The following is a 19,150-nucleotide window of genomic DNA, read 5'->3' as shown; positions in this document are numbered from 1 at the left end:
CCCATGACTCTGGGATCATGACCTGAGCTGAAGGCAGATGCTTAACTGAGTGAGCCACCCAGGTGCCTCAATAAATAATTTTTAATGATAAATTTTTAAATAAAAAAGGAAATTTTTATCAAGAGACAGCAAGCAATGGGGAGTGGGCAGAAGGAGGAGATAACCTTAAGCAGGCCCCACGTCCAGTCCAAAGTGGGGCTCAATCTCAAAAACCTGAGATCATGACCTGGGCTAAAATCAAGAGTCAGACACTTAACTCTGAGCTACCCAAGAACCACGCCAATTTTTAAATTTTAATTTTAATGATAAAAACAATCCAAAGGGGAAAAGTAAAAAGAGATATGATTGGAAGAAAAATTGGAAATAGTACATTTAAAAACAAATATTCAGCAATTATACTAAATAAATCGACTAAATATTTTAATCAAAAAATTTTTCACCTTACTTTGAGGCCATCATAAACTTGATGCCCAAACTTGAGAAATATATACCAAATCAATAATACACACACACAAGTCAACATAATTCAGTTTGCCAAAATGCTAAACTCAATCCAAAATTAAATAAGAAAGACAATATATTATGACTATGTTGAGTTTCTTCCAAGAATCCCAAGGAGGCTCAAGATTAAAAGTAGACTATAACATTCGTAATCCGATAAGGGCCTTCTATTAACACAAAGAGAAAAAACTAGCTACCAGAAACATTATAATTGTGAAATACTACTTTCTATAGATCAGGAACTAAACAAAGGGACCCACTATAACAATCTACTCAGTGCTGGTACTAGGATTCTCAGTCAGTGCAAGAGCGTAGGATAAAGGGATTCAGTTCACAATAAGATGGCTGGACCCAAAATCAGGAGGAAAAAAAAAAAGAGTCTGAGGATTACAGATGAATTCAATTAGGAAGCTATAAAAATGCAATAAACATTTTTAAATTTATTTAAAAAGAATAAAGCAAGGACATACACGTTTTATCTACCTACACACACTGTGTAATGCCAAGCAGGTAAAATAAAACATTTGCAACCAATAAGATGATTTGTATGTTCTAATGTTAAGAGTACAATCAGAGGAAAAATACTGGCAGAGGAAAGTTAAACTAGAAAAGTGTACATCTCAATCAAGATTATACAAGTTAACTCTTTTGCTGTTTTGCCAGACTGAGTGGAGGACAAAGTCACTAACGAGGCAGAAAATGTGTAGGCTAATCACTCTTAGCAACTCCATCACTTTCTTTTGGTTATAAATCTGAGAAGAGAGTTCTTGGAATACTGCATTAAATGAGACCTAAAAACCTAAGTATTAGTAATCTCTAAGATTTCATATTTTCCTCCTGTCCTTAACAAATTTCACTAATTCTTTTTCAGTTTTCTGAGGGGGAGAGCAGGAAGTACTCAAATGTTTAGTACAATGACTACTTTCTGTTTTTTTCCACAGCTGCTCACAGCATTTTCACAGTTTATCTTTTACTTACTACCTAAAGTGGCCTCAGCTCACTTTATCAAACATGAACATTAAGAACTTGTCTTAAAATACATGGAAACAATATTATTGCATTAACAATAATTAAGGATGAGGTAAAATGATGGTGTACAACAAACTGATATTACATATAAAATATTGGTATAAAGAAACTATGAATTGCTTTTTCTGAGAGAAGTTTGAAATGAGCACCTGAGCAAGTTCCTTCTGTTCATTCACTAGTCGGCTGCAGCTAGCAATCATCTGGTCCAGGGCATAGAGCCGGTCTTCAAGTCCTTTAATGGCTTTCATATTCTGATTATCAAGTTTGGCAATAGTTTGACGGCACTCTGCTATAAATGGTCGAATAATCCTTGGATCAAGCTAAATGACAACAAAACATATGAATGAAGTTTTTAGCAAACAGTAAATATATTTCTCACTATTTTGATACACAGCTTCAGAGGAAAGAAAATGAAAAACATAGAAAAGTAAAAGCACAGGAAGTCTAAGTTATACTTCCACAAAACTGGGAGGATAGTTATGTTAATAAAAATTTACTGATTATATTAGAATCCATAATTGGGAATACAGTGCCAGGAACTATAATCTTCCAATCAATGCCACAATTTAATCAATCTTCCGTGTCACAGAGAAAATGTTATCTTTAAGGTCTTATAAAGTAAAGCAGAGTTAAAACACGTTCTTTGGTCATTGTCTTAAAACTCTAATTTCCCTCAAAACAAGGTCAACTTCCTTCCTTCCTGGAGGTATGTTTATTTTCAGTCTCTATCTCCTAAAGGAATTTGCTTGATCAACCCAACTTTCTTACTCTTCAATCTCTCCTGTTCCCTGGCTTACTTCCACAAATTTTCTGGAAATCATGGAACCTAACAAATTTGTCTCAACACTCTTCCCCTTTCCTTGAAAGAATACATTGGCAGTGTTTTTGCATGCAGTCTCCACAAAAACCACTCTGCTGAAGATCACCTATAACCTCCTTTCACTTGAAGTTCATATACATTGAAGACAACCTCTCACAAACACTGGAAGCTTTGGGGCATTACCTCACGGATTCCTCCACAGTACCCTTCTTTGGCTCCTTTTCCTGTCTAATCCATGAATACAGATAATTCAGAAGGACTTTGTGCTTAGCCCATTTGTACTATTTCTTATATGATTTCAGCATAAGCATAATTTCTATGCAATCTCAACCCTTTTGTAATCCCTGATCCTTCTCACAGATTTTCAGCTTGTGTTTCTGATCACTTCTTTATACCTCCACAGGAGTATCAACCATGTTATCTTCTACTATTAACTCATTACAGTTGTCTCCTGTTGAGATCCCTAAATGGCTTTCTTCTGCCCACTATGACATCTAAAAAACACAGCATACAGTACAGCCTCCAGTGACTGAATACTAGTAAATTTTTCCAAACCTATCTTCTTTTCAAACTGAATTGCCCATTACATCCAGACAAACCCTGTGTTTCTCTAGCTCTAATCTTTCTTCAAACTGATCATTCTACCTAGGTGTTTGAAAGGCTATCTCTGTCTCTATGTAAGGGTCCTAGTCAAATACCGCCTCCTTCTTGATGCCCTCCCTTATCTCTACAATCAAAGGACCGTACAATATTTAATGGACAGTGTTTGGTACACAAAGAACATACAAAAGCCGTTAAAACTAAACTACTACTTTATTGTTATTATCCATAGTTCAATTTAATTAATAAGAGGCTGCACATTTGCATCACTACAAAAAAGCTAACAGAGCCACTACTTAAATATAGGCAGCGGTAGCCCAATACTAACAAAAACCATACATATGTTAACATTTTCTCACTTTTCTTAACTTCATGGTAACTGAGTCCAATCTGCACACATTTCTGGTCCAAAGTATTGTACAAACCAAGACTGGCTTTAAATCACTAAGGTGATAAAGGGCTAGGAATGAGGATTAAAACAGATTCAAATTTTTAGCTCATGCAGAATTATAACTACACATGGACTTCACATGGCAATGATTTAAAGAAGAAAAAACAAACCCAAAACCAGGGCTCCTGATTATGATAGTTTGTATTTCATAATTCATTGAAAGTATAATACAACAACACTGACAACGTGGAAGACTATTTTGTGAATCACCTGAGTACAGGTTATATAACCTGACTTCCTAAAAGCTGATTCTAATTAATATTTTATTTGTCTCCAAGTAATAAAAATTAAATTTTCCAAATAGAGTCCCTGGAGAATTTTTTTAAATACATATTTCAAACCAAAGATTTCTATTAATTATTTAGGAAATTTTTAGTAACTGAACACAGTGCTATCCTACTTTTTTACTCTTGGGTTTTTCCATTGATATTTACAAAGATTAATGTTACTGTCATCTTAGAAGAAACTAAAAATTTTCTTACCCTTTCCATTCTTTCCATCCCACCTCTAAATCCACACCCACTGCACAGAGCAAACAACAGTAATTCTATAAGATCACAAGAATCCTGAACAAAACACTAAAACAAGATTCAATAAATTATGCTGGTATTAATCTGGACAGCTTAGAAATGAGCTAAATGCACATATTTCCAATTATTAATTTCCAATGTCAGATATATGAATGTTTGCCTTTTCTATTTTTTTTAAGATTTTTTATTTATTTATTCATGGGGGGGGGGGGGAGAGAGTCAGAGACACAGGCAGAGGGAGAAGCAGGCTCCATGCAGGGAGCCTGATGTGGGACTTAATCCCAGGACTCCAGGATCACACCCTGGGCTGAAGGTGGCGCTAAACCACTGAGCCACCTGGGGCTGCCGGAAAGTTTGCCTTTTATAGTATAATCTGAACCAGAATATCCAAGACTCATTCTAATTATGAATATACTACAACCCAAGAAAATATGTGAATACACAAAAATGTAGCAACAATTCTAAATTTTTCTCAGTATAGGAGAGAAAAGGTCATGAAAAAGCCATCAATCTACCCAAGTATTATGAAACAGAATATTCAAATGATGGATGGATGGTGATACAGGTAATAAATGAATGGCAGTGCTAGGATATGAGCCCTTATGTTGCCCAATCTTACGCAAGTTCCATTATACCTATGTCTTGACTAGTTTTTTGAAAAAGATCTTAGATTATGGCAATTGGAAATACATGTTACAAATACTGTTGAAACTAGGATTACTATGTAAAAATGATGGCTTTAAACAGGATTTGCTTTTATAGAAAATCAAACCTTGGAGCATTTTAAAATTCACTGGCAAATAGCACTACTACTATCAGATAATCAAGCAGGTGAGTTATATGTAACTATGTAATACACATGAGATAAATGGAAGGCATCTCTGATGAGAAGTTCCATAATCAGTTTATTCTATTTTTAGAAATGCCATAGTGGTATTAAGAATAAATATATAAAACTACCAAGAGGAGAAAAATATTAATCTAATAAAAAATCATGACAAAGTACTGTTTATTATGCAGTATATCGTATTACTGTAATGTCCTACACTGTAATATATAGGCAGAAATATATAAATTCTTCAGAATGTATTATCATTCCTTTTCACAAGTTTTTAATCTGACACACACAACTTAAGAGTGCTGTATTACAGACAGTATTTTAAACTATGCTACCTCATTTTATATCAAGTGACTATAACCAAATAAAAATTTGTATTATGCTTTCAAAATATAATGGTCATGTAATCTAACACAAAGACCCTTGGTATACACTATGAAAGTAAACATTAACTTAGGTCAATAATGTGACACCCTAGTAATAATACTATATAGCTAACTTCCGTTTTCTGTAGGTATAAATTCCTGTGGAATTTCATTAAGCCAGAGAAGGATCATTGTTTATTTTCTCTTGTCATGAAAAGTGAATAAAAATTATACAGCTGTGCTGGATTTCACTTAAACATGCAAAAGGAAAGCCAACTTACAGTTCTTTTAAAAGGGGGTTCTCCTCAGTCTACAGCCCTATTCTCTAACTCATGCAGAAATACACACACACACACACACACACACACACACACACACATATATATATATACCTCAATTATTCTATTTACAATCATGTGCTTGACTTTCCACAATCATAGGTTATAAGTTTTAGGCTACTAACATGTCAACAATTTAAATAGGAACACTAGTTTTCAAACCTTTTAGGCAGCAATCTTTGCATAATATATTACACACTCCCATGCCCTGGCAAATGTCTTCATTGAAGGTGTCTTTAATGACAAATAAATGGCCAAAAAGAAATGCCTCCTTTAAAGGATTTCATCAAGGAAGTAGAAATTTAAAGAATAAGAAGAAACCTAGGATTTATTTAAGTTTTCCATTTTGAAAGGTATGTGTTATTTTCCAGGCATCCCAAACAATGCACTGCCTTTCTCAGTATTCAAAGATCAAGTCTCTTTTCCAATTGAGTGCCCTTTAAAAAAAGATGAAATATCCTGCCCATCATCTTTAGACAACAGCAAACTTCAAAATATTATCTTATCTCTGTGTAAGTGAAATATGTGTCCCATCAACTTTGACTTCAAAGATTTTTCTAGCAGCTTACGGATGTTTTTTTTTTAAAAGATCTACTTATTTTAGAGAGAGAGTAGAAGCTCCCCCTTGACGTGGGGTAAGGGGGGCGGGGAGAAGGAGAGAGGAATCCCATGTAGACTCTCCACTGACCATGGAGCCTAACACAAGGCTTGATCCCAGGACTCTGAAATTGTGCCTGAGGTGAAATCAAGAGTCGGCTTAATCGACTGAGCCATCCAGGGACCCCTGGATCATATTTTAAGAGATATTTACTCCCCAGACCTAAATGTTTTCCTAGTATATTTGGGGAAGAACTTATTAATCTAAAATACAAGCTCACTATAATTTACAAAATACAACCCAGACCATAATATTGAAATTTTGAATTTTAAAATATCTCAGGCAGATAAAGTATTTAAAACTTCTTTTAAAAGGAAGAAGTTCCTTTTAGGAGGAATGGTGATTAGAAAGATGCACACCAGATTTTCAGGGAGATGAAAGTGTTCAGTATCTTCCTTTGGGTGGTCATTACTCCGTGACCTAACCACTCAAGAACTTGTATATTTCACTGATCATAAATCATTCTCGCTGCTAAAAAAAATATTTTTAATATTTTGTAATTTTGTAAAAAACAAAATTTTCTTTAATATTTTCCAAAAGACCTTCCAAGTTCTATAGAATTTGTAAACGTGAACATCTGATCCATTATTAAACTAACTTAAAAATATGGTAGGCTAGAGGTGGCCATTTCTATTTACCTATTTACTTATATTTAGAGAGTGCTATGTATTTAAGGCACAAGAATGAAAACATTAAGACTGCACAAGTTTTACCTAACAGATGAAAGAGCCTAACTGTAAGAACAAATTAGAGGATAGGAGATATTAGCACATCTACTACATATGTTACAAGTTCAGAAAAAAAATATATTTCAAAGTGCTACCACCAAAATCTATACCATTTGAGTAGGCACTTCAAGGTTCTGCAGTGCAGTAGAAATTTTACATATATGACCTCTAAGAGTCTTCACAAATTTACTATTAATTCATAAATAAGGTTACAAAGGAAAAGATTTAATCTGTCCAAAGCTAAATCCTTGGTTATGAAGTCTTACACCAAGGCTCATTATTTCCACTATAATAATATTACCATTCTCAAGTTTATAAAATATTTAGTATAAATAATAGTTGAAATGACATAAGAAATATTAAATTGACATGACTTACTCTGCTCATGGAATCAAAGCATTTCCTGACCAACGATTCCACATCATTAGGTCTATCTTGAACATTTATCCAGTCTAACAAAGAAACATTAAAAAAAGGCAGATCACCGTCTTTAGCATCTACTGAAGTTTCATCCTGCTGGACAGTATTTTGACAAGATTCCCTAATTTCTTTTCCAATTTCAGCATCTGTGGTATCTGGGGCTATATGTTCCACTGACTTGTGAAATGAGGTTAACAAGGATTGGTTAGTTGCTCTAGGCATATCAGGAGAAAGCACCAGTTCAGTGGAGGTTTTCATTTCAGCCTTTTCTGAGCCTTCATGTTCAGGTAAAGAATCCAGTCTTCCCAAACATTCCCTGTAACTATGTCTGGTTAGGCACTCCAACAGTGGAATCTTGGCCATTACTGAAACCGCAGTTCCTAAACTTAAAACACAAAAGATCTGTCAGTAAAATTATGGGACCACTCTAATTAGAGATTAGCATTTTGAAAGAAATAGCATTCAATTATTATACACATAAATATTACCATTACTATAATGCATATAGTTATGGCTCTTTAAAAGAAACTTAGACAGAAAAGGGTTATCATTAACACATTGAAATTTCACTCTCAAGTAAAGGGAGCCAGCTTATACTAAAGAAGTAGACACTTGGTTTTCATCAAACCTTAAGATATAAAAAATTCAACTTTACAAAAAAGATTTACGAAAGCAGTCCCCTAAAGTATGACGTTAAACCAATCAAGTATTTTTTGATAATTTTATTCTGTGCTTTCAACTTAACAATCCTAATAAAGATTAAGGTAACTCTCACATTCATTACACCCTACAGACAGGTAGATATATGTTGTCAAAAGGCACTGGGGAAGATGATATCAATGATTTAATTTATGCAAAAACATTTGTGAAGGGGCTCAGGCTCCTACACAAAATTATATCTAAAAGAACTTCCCAAATAAGAGCTACTTGAAAATGTTGTATACTCTTTCTAGTCTCAAATAATCATTCCCTTTCTTCCCAAGATCAGTTCCATTGGCAACACCAAAACCTGATTCATACTACAAAACAGAAAAATTTGAATAAGGTTCATTTTAATTAAAATGATGTTATTCCCCTCCAAGTCAAAGTAACAAAAAATATAAAAACTAAAAAATGACTGTAAAATGTGGAAAGCATACACAATGACAACAGAGGGCTATATTGGTACTGAATCATTACTATATTTTTACATTCATTATAGCTCGTTGAAAAAACAACTACTGCCTATGAGATGTGCTTATTTGCATAGAACCAAAAAGCCATCAAAATGGCTTCTTTCCACCTTAGCAAGCCTACATCCTAGAGCAATATTTAAAAAGGAAAATAAAAATTTCCTTGATTGATGAATATTGAAAAAATTTCCATTTCTGTCAGATGTGTTATATTTATATTTTGCCTTTATTGCGAAGTTGATAGCAGGGCAAGAAGGAGGCAAAGACTCTTGAGTTTGTAAATGATTTAGAAGAATTTTGAGCCCTTTACATAAAACAAGATAAGAAAAATAAATGTGGGAGATCCATAAATAGGAAGTAAATAAAACTGACCATAATTAAAAAATTTTAGAGTCATAAAAGTCTCAAAAAGTGAAGAATTATAATTAGAAATGAAATCACATTTACTAAACAACTGATAAATTGCAAAAGTATTTTAAAAAAACATCTTATTATCCATTTTAAAAGCAAACATACTGAGTAAGTTTTAACTTGATGTCTTCTATGGATTGCAGATAATTTGAATAAATACTTTCAAACTTGAAAAGTAGTTTTTGGTAAGAATTTGAACAGTCCTCCAGATTGGCCATGATTGCAGCCCAGCCTTGGTGTTGAAGATGTTCATCATGGACCAGACCTTCACAGAAAGAGCAAAGTTTCTTGGCAACTTCATACATTTCCTATATTGAAAATGAAGAAACACAGTAAAAGAAGGTAATGTTTGTGTGCACATGTTTGCATATATATATATATTTACCTGTATGTATGAACATAGCCTAAATATATTTTCAACAAAGCACTGACAAGGGAATATTTTAAACAAAGCACCGACGAGGGAATGTTTCAGTTTATCTTAAGTGGTTCTGCTTGTTGTTATGACACTAAGGAAGAAGAACTTCTAATTCAATACTGCTGGAAATATGTATTGGTGGAATACCTATAGACAGCAATTCAGCAATAACTATCTAAAGTAAAATGGCGTCTATTGTTTGGCAGCATGATTCATCTTGTAGAAATTTACCCAATAAAAGCTTAAGCAAATAAGCAAAAATACTAAAAGGTTCTTTTTTTTTTCTAAGATTTTATTTATTTATTCATAAGAGACAGAGAGAGAGAGAGGCAGAGACATAGACAGAAGGAGAAGCAGGCTCCCTGAGGGGAGCCTAATGCAGGACTCGCCCCCAGAAGCCCGGGATCATACCCTGAGTCAAAGGCAGACACTCAACCACTGAGCCACCAAGGTGCCCTTAAAGGTTCTTTACTTCAACTATAAAAAAAAAAAAAAGTCTATCAAGAAATTATGTGCATCTATACAACAGAATTTATCTAACATTAGGTATCTAAGATGAAAAAGATATTTATAAAAATAAGAAAAGATCAATACACAGCAAATTTAAAAGATAGGCTAGATTCATAAAGTGAATTTTCTACGTTTACTACTGTATGACAAATCAGTTATAGGTGACCCTACAGACCTAAATGTAAGGTTTTATGTTTTTGTTTTTACAAAAAGGGTAGATGAGGGATGCCTGGGTGGCGCAGTGGTTGAGCTTCTGCCTTTGGCTCAGGGCATGATCCTCGAGTCCTGGGATCGAGTCCCACAGCAGGCTCCGGGCAGGATCCCAGGAGGGGCAGTGATGCCCCCAGGCTCCCAGGGGCACTAACAGAGGACCTGCACCCCGGGGGGAGAGCGCGCCACACACCGTGGCTGAGCTGGTGTGCGCCTGGCGGGGCCTCGGGAGCAGCTCGGATGGCGGCTCCGCGCAGAGGGGGCTGCGCAGCCCCGGGAGCAGCTCAGGTGGTGGCTCTGCATGGAGGGGGCTGCGCGGCCCTGGGAGCGTGGTGCAGGCCCCAGAGCTTAGGGTGCTGGGGGACACAGCCCAACATCCAGCGCTCTCCCTGGGACAGACAGAGGCCAGGAGAACACAGGGCAGCAAAGATGCTCCTGCCTCCAGCCCTACCCCCCCCGCCCCAGCATCCAGGCCCCTAAAGACTGGGAGCTACCGTAGTTACTGCGGAAGCTGACTCCAGGGATGGAGAGCTGGCCGACACCACTTTTGTTGTTCCCCCTGGGGTCATCTTGTACCTGGGACTGAGCAGGGGCCTCACAGGATAAAAAGCTCCCACTGAGCCGTGCACCTGGCAGGGGGCTGGGCAGCTCCCCCAGGTGCACACACCCGAGAATCAGCAGAGCAGGCCCCTCCCCCAGAAGACCACCTGGAAGGACAGGGGAAAGCAAGTTATTCACCAAGCAGCACTGAAAGTACCAGGGGAAGTCGAGGGATTTACAGTATATAGAATCAGAGGATACTCCCCCTTGTTTTTTGTTTTGCTTGCCCCCCCCCTTCCCGCTTTTATTTCTCTTTTTCTCTTTTCCAGTACAACTTGTTTGGCCCCTCTGCACTGAGCAAAATGACTAGAAAGAAGAACTCGCCACAAAAGGAAGAATCAGAAACAGTACTCTCTGCCACAGAGTTACAGAATTTGGATTACAATTCAGTGTCAGAAAGCCAATTCAGAAGCGCAATTATAAAGCTACTGGTGGCTCTGGAAAAAAGCATAAAGGATTCAAGAGACTTCATGACTGCAGAATTTAGATCTAATCAGGCCGCAATTAAAAATCAATTAAATGAGATGCAATCGAAACTGGAGGTCCTAACGACGAGGGTTAATGAGGTAGAAGAAAGAGTGAGTGACATAGAAGACAACTGTATGGCAAGGAAGGAAGCTGAGGACAAAAGAGAAAAACACCTGAAAGACCACAAGGAAAGGTTGAGGGAAATGACAGCCGCAGAAGGAAAAAAATCTATGTTTAATTGGGGTTCCAGAGGGCGCTGAAAGGGACAGAGGTCCAGAACGTGTATTTGAACAAATCATAGCAGAGAAATTCCCTAACGTGGGAAGGGAAACAGGCACTCAGATCCAGGAGATGTAGAGATCCCCCGCTATATTCAATAAAAACCGCTCAACACGTCGACATTTAATAGTGAAGCTTGCAGGGGGATCCCTGGGTGGCGCAGCGGTTTGGCGCCTGCCTTTGGCCTAGGGCGCAATCCTGGAGACCCAGGATCGAATCCCACGTCGGGCTCCCGGTGAATGGAGCCTGCTTCTCCCTCTGCCTGTGTCTCTGCCTCTCTCTCTCTCTGTATGACTATCGTAAATAAAATAAAATAAAATAAAAATTTAAAAAAAAAATAGTGAAGCTTGCAAATTCCAAAGATAAAGAGAAGATCCTTAAAGCAGCAAGAGACAAGAGATCCCTAACCTTTATGGGGAGAAGTATTAGGTTAACAGCAGACCTCTCCACAGAGACCTGGAAGGCCAGAAAGGGCTGGCAGGATACATTCAGGGTCCTAAATGAGAAGAACATGCAACCAAGAATACTTTATCCAGCAAGGCTCTCATTCCAAATAGAAGGAGAGATAAAGAGCTTCCAAAATAGGCAGAAACTGAAAGAATATGTGACCACCAAACCATATCTGCAAGAAATATTAAGGGGGACTCTGTAAAAGAAAGAGGAAGTCCAAGGAAACAATCCACAAAAACAGGGACTGAATAGGGATCATGATGACACTAAATTCATCTCTTTCAATAGTAATTCTGAACGTGAATGGGCTTAATGATCCCATCAAAAGGTGCAGGGTTTCAGACTGGATAAAAAAGCAAGACCCATCTATTTGCTGTCTACAAGAGACTCATTTTAGAGGTAAGGACACCTACAGCCTGAAAATAAAAGGTTGGAGAACCATGTACCATTCAAATGGTCCTCAAAAGACAGCCGGGGTAGCAATCCTCATATCAGATAAATTAAAGTTTATCCCAATAACTGAAGTAAGAGATGAAGAGGGACATTATATCATATTTAAAGGATCTATCCAACAAGTGGAATTAACAATCATCAATATTTATGCCCCGAATGTGGGAGCTGCCAAATATATCAATCAATTAATAACCAAAGATATACTTAGATAATAATACTTATACTTGGTGACTTGAATACAGCGCTTTCTACAACCGACAGATATTCTAAGCACACATCTTCAAAGAAACAAGAGCTTTAAATGATACACTGGACCAGATGGATTTCACAGATATTTACAGAACTTTACACCCAAACTCAACTGAATACACATTCTTCTCAAGTGCACATGGAACTTTCTCCAGAATAGACCACATACTGGGTCACAAATCAGGTCTTAACCAATACCAAAAGATTGGGATCGTCCCCCTGCATATTTTCAGACCATAATGCTTTGAAATTAGAACTAAATCACAAGAAGAAGTTTGGAAGGATTTCAAACACGTGGAGGTTAAGGACCAACCTGCTAAAAGATGAAAGGGTCAACCAGGAAATTAGGGAAAAATAAAAAAGATTCATGGAAACTAATGAGAATGAAGATACAACCATTCAAAATCTTTGGGATACAGCAAAAGCAGTCCTGAGGGGGAAATACATCGCAATACAAACATCCATCCAGAAACTGGAAAGAACTCAAATACAAAAGCTAACCTTGCACCTAAACGAGCTAGAGAAAAAACAGCAAACAGATCCTACACCCAACAGAACAAGAGAATTAATAAAGATTCGAGCAAACTCAATGAAATAGAGACCAGAAGAACTGTGCAAAAGATCAGCAAAACCAGGAGTTGGTTCTCTGAAAGATTAAGATAGATAACCATTAGCCAGCCTTATTAAAGAAAAGAGAATAAAGACTCAACTTAATAAAATCATGAATGAGAAAGGAGATCACCACCAATACCAAGGAAATACAAACAACTTAAAAAACTTATTATGAGCAGCTATAAGCCAATAAATTAGGCAATCTAGAAGAAATGGACGCATTCCTGGAAAACCACAAACTAACAAACTGGAACAGGAAGAAATAGAAAACCTGAACAAGCCAATAACTAGGGAGGAAATTGAAGCAGTCATCAAAAACCTCCCCAAACACAAAAGTCCAGGGCCAGATGGCTTCCCAGGGGTATTCTATCAAACGTTTAAAGAAGAAACCATACCTATTCTACTAAAGCTCTTCAGAAAGATAGAAAGAGATGGAGTACTTCCAAACTTGTTCTATGAGGCATCACATTAATTCCAAAACCAGACAAAGACCCCACCAAAAAGGAGAATTATAGACCAATATCCCTGATGAACACGGATGCAAGAATTCTCAACAAGATACTAGCCAACAGGATCCAACAATACATTAAGAAGATTATTCACCATGACCAAGTGGGATTTATCCCCGGGATGCAAGGCTGGTTCAACACTCGTAAAGCAATCAATGTGACTGATCATAACAAAAAGAGAAAAAACAAGAACCATATGATCTTCTCAATAGATGCAGAGAAAGCATTTGACAAAATACAGCATCCATTCCTGATCAAAACTCTTCAGAGTGGAGGGATAGAGGGAACATTCCTGAGCATCTTAAAAGCCATCTACGAAAAGCCCACAGCAAATATCATTCTCAATGGACAAACACTGGGAGCCTTTCTCTAAGATCAGGAACACGACAGGGATTCTCTCACTGTCTGCTATTCACCACTCTCACCACTGCTATTCAACATAGTACTAGAAGTCCTAGCCTCAGCAATCAGGTAACCAAAAGAAATCAAAGGCATTCAAACTGGCAAAGAATTCAAACTCTCCCTCTTCGCAGATGACATGATTCTGTACAGAGAAAACCCAAAAGACTCTACCCCAAGATTGCTAAAACTCATACAGCAATTCAGCAGTGTGGCAGACTACAAATTACAAAATCAATGCCCAGAAATAAGTGGCACTACTGCACTAACAATGAAACCAAAGAAAGAGAAATTAAGGAGTCAATCCCATTTACAATTGCATCCAAAAGCATAAGATACATAGGAATAAACCTAACCAAAGAAGGAAAGGATCTATACCCTGAAAACTACCGAACACTTCTGAAAGAAACTGAGGAAGATACAAAGAAATGGAAAAATATTCCATGCTCATGGATTGGAAGAATTAATATTGTGAAAATGTCAATGCTACCCGGGCAATTTACACGTTTAATGCAATCCCTATCAAAATACCATGGACTTTCTTCAGAGAGTTGGAACAAAATCAGAAAAGACCCTGAATAGCCAGGGGAATATTAAAAAAGAAAACCAGAGCTGGGGGCATCACAATGCCAGATTTCAGGTTGTACTACAAAGCTGTGGTCATAGATCAATGGAACAGAATACAGATCATAGAATACAGAACATAGATCAATACATTCTACAGAACATAATAACATTTACAAAACAGAATCCAGAATCCAGAAGTGGACCCTCAACTTTATGGTCAACTAATATTCAACAAAGCAGGAAAGACTATTCACTGGAAAAAAAGACAGTCTCTTCAATAAATGGTGCTGGGAAAATTGGACACCCACATGCAGAAGAATGAAACTAGACCACCCTCTTGCACCATACACAAAGATAAACTCAAAATGGATGAAAGATCTAAATGTGAGACAAGAATCCATCAAAATCCTAGAAGAGAACACAGGTCACAGCAACTTCTTGCAAGATACATCTATGAAGGCAAGAGAAACAAAAGCAGAAATGAACTACTGGGACTTCATCAAGATAAAAAGCTTCTGCACAGCCAAAGAAACAGTCAACAAAACTAAAAGACAACCTACAGAATGGGAGAAGATATTTGCAAATGACCTTCAGATAAAGGGCTAGCATCCAAGATCTATAAAGAACTTATTAAACTCAACACCAAAGAAACAAACAATACAATCATGACATGGGCAAAAGACATGACCAGAAATTTCACAGAGGAAGACAGAGACATGGCCAACAAGCATATGAGAAAATGCTCCGCATCACTGGCCATCATGGAAATACAAATCAAAACCACAATGAGATACCACCTCACACCAGTGAGAATGGGGAACATTAACAAGACAGGAAACAACATATATTGGAGAGGATATGGAGAAAGGGGGACCCTCTTGCACTGTTGGTGCAAATGTGAACTGGTACAGCCACTGTGGAAGACCGTCTGGAGGTTCCTCAAAGAGTTAAAAATAGATCTGCCCTACAACCCAGCAATTGTACTGCTGGGGATTTACCCCAAAGATACAGACACAGTGAAACGCCGGGACACCTGCACCCCGATGTTTCTAGCAGCAATGTCCACAATAGCCAAACTGTGGAAGGAGCCTCGGTGTCCATCGAAAGATGAATGGATAAAGGAGACATGGTATATGTATAGAATGGAATATTACTCAGCCATTAGAAATGACAAATACCCACCATTTGCTTTGTGGTGACGGACCTGGAGGGTATTATGCTGAGTGAAGTAAGTCAATCATAAAAGGACAAACATTATATGGTCCCGTTCATTTGGAGAATATAAAAATTAGTGAAAGGGAATAAAGGGAAACGAGAGAAAATGAGTGAAAATATCCGTGATGGTGACAAAACATGAGAGATACCTAACTCTGGGAAATGAACAAGGGGTAGTGGAAGGGGAGGTGGGTGGGGGGTTGGGGTGACTGGGCAATGGGCACTGAGGGGGGCACTTGGCAGGATGAGCACTCCATGTTATGCTATATGTTGGCAAATTGAATTCCAATAAAAAGTTATAAATAAATAAATACAGTTGACCCTTGAACAACATGGGTTTGAAGTGCACAGGCCCATTTTTATGTGGATTTTGTTTATAGTTATAGCACTGTAAATGTATTTTTCTTCCTTATTATTTTCTTAATAACATTTTCTTTTCTCTAGCTTACTTTATTGTAGAATACAGTATATAATAACTATGACATGCAAATTATGTGTTGACCTACTGTTTATGTGAACAGTAAGGCTTCCTCCAGCCAATAGTAGGCTATTGGTTAAGTTTTGGAGAAGTCAAAACTATACACGGATTTCCTACTGTGTGAGACGTTGGCACCCCTAACCCCCATGTTGTTCACGGGTCAACTGTATAATCTAAAATATTTTTTTTAAGTTTATTTATTTATGATAGGCACACAGTGAGAGAGAGAGAGAGGCAGAGACATAGGCAGAGGGAGAAGCAGGCTCCATGCACCGAGAGCCCGACGTGGGATTCGATCCCGGGTCTCCAGGATCGCGCCCTGGGCCAAAGGCAGGCGCTAAACCGCTGCGCCACCCAGGGATCCCCTCAACTGTATAATCTAAATACTAGTCCTTTCTGTAATATGTAGTTTGCAAATATTTTCCCCCATGTGTAGCTTATTTTTTTTTTATCTTCTTGACAAGGTCAAAAATATTTATTTTTGCAGAGAAAAGATTTTTTATTTTTGAATTCCAATTTATTGACTATTTCTTTTATGGATCGTGCTTTTGGTGCCATATCTAAGAACTCCTGACCAAGCCCTAGGTCCCCAAAATTTTCTCCTATGTTATCTTCTAAAAGTTTTGTAACTTTACATTTAAATATATGATCCATTTTGAGTTAATTTTGCAAGGCATGAAATAAGGCAATCTTCATTTTTTTGTCCTATGAATGTCCAATTTCTCCAGCACCATTTGTTTTTTAATGGAAAGAGACTCTGAATCTCATTCATATCCTGTGTTTAGCAACCCTCTCTCATCACTCCAGGGGAGGGAAAAGGGAGTCATTGTGGCCAGAGCGCAGTAGAAATTCAAGTTCCTAACCCTGTGTCTCTGACACCTGGTGGTAAATGAAAACACCTCCTTGTTACTGCTGGGTGGGGATACGGGTCCCCTGTCACCCCCATCGGATATTACCCTGGATATTACAGTTTACAGTCACGGAATATACACATTTGGTTATGGCACAGTATCATATATTATGAGATTAGATAGAGATCTACATTCCACAGATTTTTATGTATTTGTTAATTTCCATTTACTTCATTATATTTTCAAATTTCCCTTCTGATTTCTACTTTGGCTTTTGGATAATTAAAAAGTATATTGTTTATTTTCTACATATTTGGGAATTTTAAGATATATTTCTGTTTTTAATTTCTAGTTAATTTCCATTGTGATCAGAAAACAAACTATACAATTCCAATTATCTATTGAAATTTTTTATGGCAGCATGTCTACCTTGATGGCACTCCATGTGTACTTGAACAGGTATTCTTTTCTCTAAACAGCAACGAGATCAAATTGATAATACTAATTACATTTTCTATATCTCTATTGACTTTCCACCTATTTATTGTGTCAATTACTGAGAGAAATAAATCTTCAAGTATAATGTGGGAAAAAAAATGTGTATAATGAATTTTAACTCATCACAAGACATCATTAGTTGAATGAAAAGGCAACAGAAAGGCAGGAGATAATTTTAACATTTAAGCACATGGCTTAATAAAGATTATATAAAGGCAATTAAAATCAATTACGAAAGGATTAGCACTCAATAAAGAATAAGAAACTAGAAGAACAACTTCACAAAAAGTATATGCAAAGTCTCATAAGTGGAAACCTGCTCATCCTTATTAATATAAAGTAAGTTAAAATCGCCTACAAGTACACACAGATCAGAATGAATACAATTAAAAGCACCAAGAAAACCAAGTATCAGTGAGTTTGTTGAGCAAATAGAACAATCATACACTGATGGGAATATAAACAGATATAACCACTTCAAACATTAGCAGCATGTAAAGTTAAGAAGAGGCATACCCAACAGAATGCAAAAGGGGCACTAAACAACTGCAAAGATATTCACAGCAGCTTTACCCACAATAGTCTATAATCAGAAACAATATCCATCAACATAGTTAAGTGAACCATGGCATATTCATACACGGAAACCATGTTGCAATGAATGTAAACCATTAATTCATGCAATTCCATGAATGAATCTCAGGAACATAATGTTTTGTTTTTGGTTTTTTTTTTAATTTTTTAAAATTTATTTATTTATGATAGTCACAGAGAGAGAGAGAGAGAGAGAGAGAGAGAGAGAGAGAGAGAGAGGCAGAGACATAGGCAGAGGGAGAAGCAGGCTCCATGCACCGGGAGCCCGATATGGGATTCGATCCCGGGTCTCCAGGATCGCGCCCTGGGCCAAAGGCAGGCGCCAAACCACTGCGCCACCCAGGGATCCCTCAGGAACATAATGTTAAATAAAAGAGGCCAGATACAAAAGAAAACAAACTATGATTCCATCTATTCAAAGTTCTAAAGACGTAAACTAATTCATGGTTTTAAAGTCAGGATATTGGTTGATTTTATGGAAGAGGGATGATGGGAGAAAGAATGGGAGAAAGCATTAAGTAGGGCTTCTAGGGTGATAACATATTTTAGAATTTCACTTTGTGAAAATGTGCCACAAATAAATGTACAATTATGATTTGTACATTTTCTAATATGTATATATCTCACTAAATAAAAATTATTAATTTCTCTAATGATGATATCTGAATCCAAGGTCACATACCACAATTGGGGTGACCAAATGTGAACTTTGGCAATGTGACTTTAGAAGACCAGACTACTGCCACTGCTACAGGGCCTCTAATTCCTCATAAAATGCACTGACATGATCACTATTTTGATTATTGTAGCCTTTCCCTATGTTTTAAAATCTAAAGAATATTAACCCCTCTACCTTCCATTCTTCTTTTTCTTAACTTTCTTAACTATTCCTGAACACTGATGCTTCCCCGTAAACTTTTTTTTACTTC

The 19,150-nt window shown here is 37.0% G+C and overlaps 1 protein-coding gene across 2 annotated transcripts in view; it reads right to left on the bottom strand.

The window, feature by feature from the left end:
* Nucleotides 1–19,150, bottom strand: part of RB1CC1 (RB1 inducible coiled-coil 1) — a 98,461-nt gene that overhangs the window by 46,537 nt on the left and 32,774 nt on the right. For both annotated transcript variants that reach the window (XM_055318232.1, XM_055318231.1), the window contains exons 6-8: nucleotides 8,967–9,169; nucleotides 7,237–7,663; nucleotides 1,680–1,850 (exon numbers count right to left, since the gene is read on the bottom strand). In XM_055318232.1, coding sequence (XP_055174207.1) covers nucleotides 1,680–1,850; nucleotides 7,237–7,663; nucleotides 8,967–9,169 — 801 coding nt within the window. The remainder of the gene's footprint in view (nucleotides 1–1,679; nucleotides 1,851–7,236; nucleotides 7,664–8,966; nucleotides 9,170–19,150) is intronic.

This window comes from Nyctereutes procyonoides, unplaced genomic scaffold (assembly GCF_905146905.1).
Source record: "Nyctereutes procyonoides isolate TBG_1078 unplaced genomic scaffold, NYPRO_anot_genome, whole genome shotgun sequence".
NCBI lineage: Eukaryota > Metazoa > Chordata > Mammalia > Carnivora > Canidae > Nyctereutes > Nyctereutes procyonoides.
Note: the sequence above shows the minus strand (reverse complement) of the source record. Positions and strands in the feature narration are given on the sequence as shown.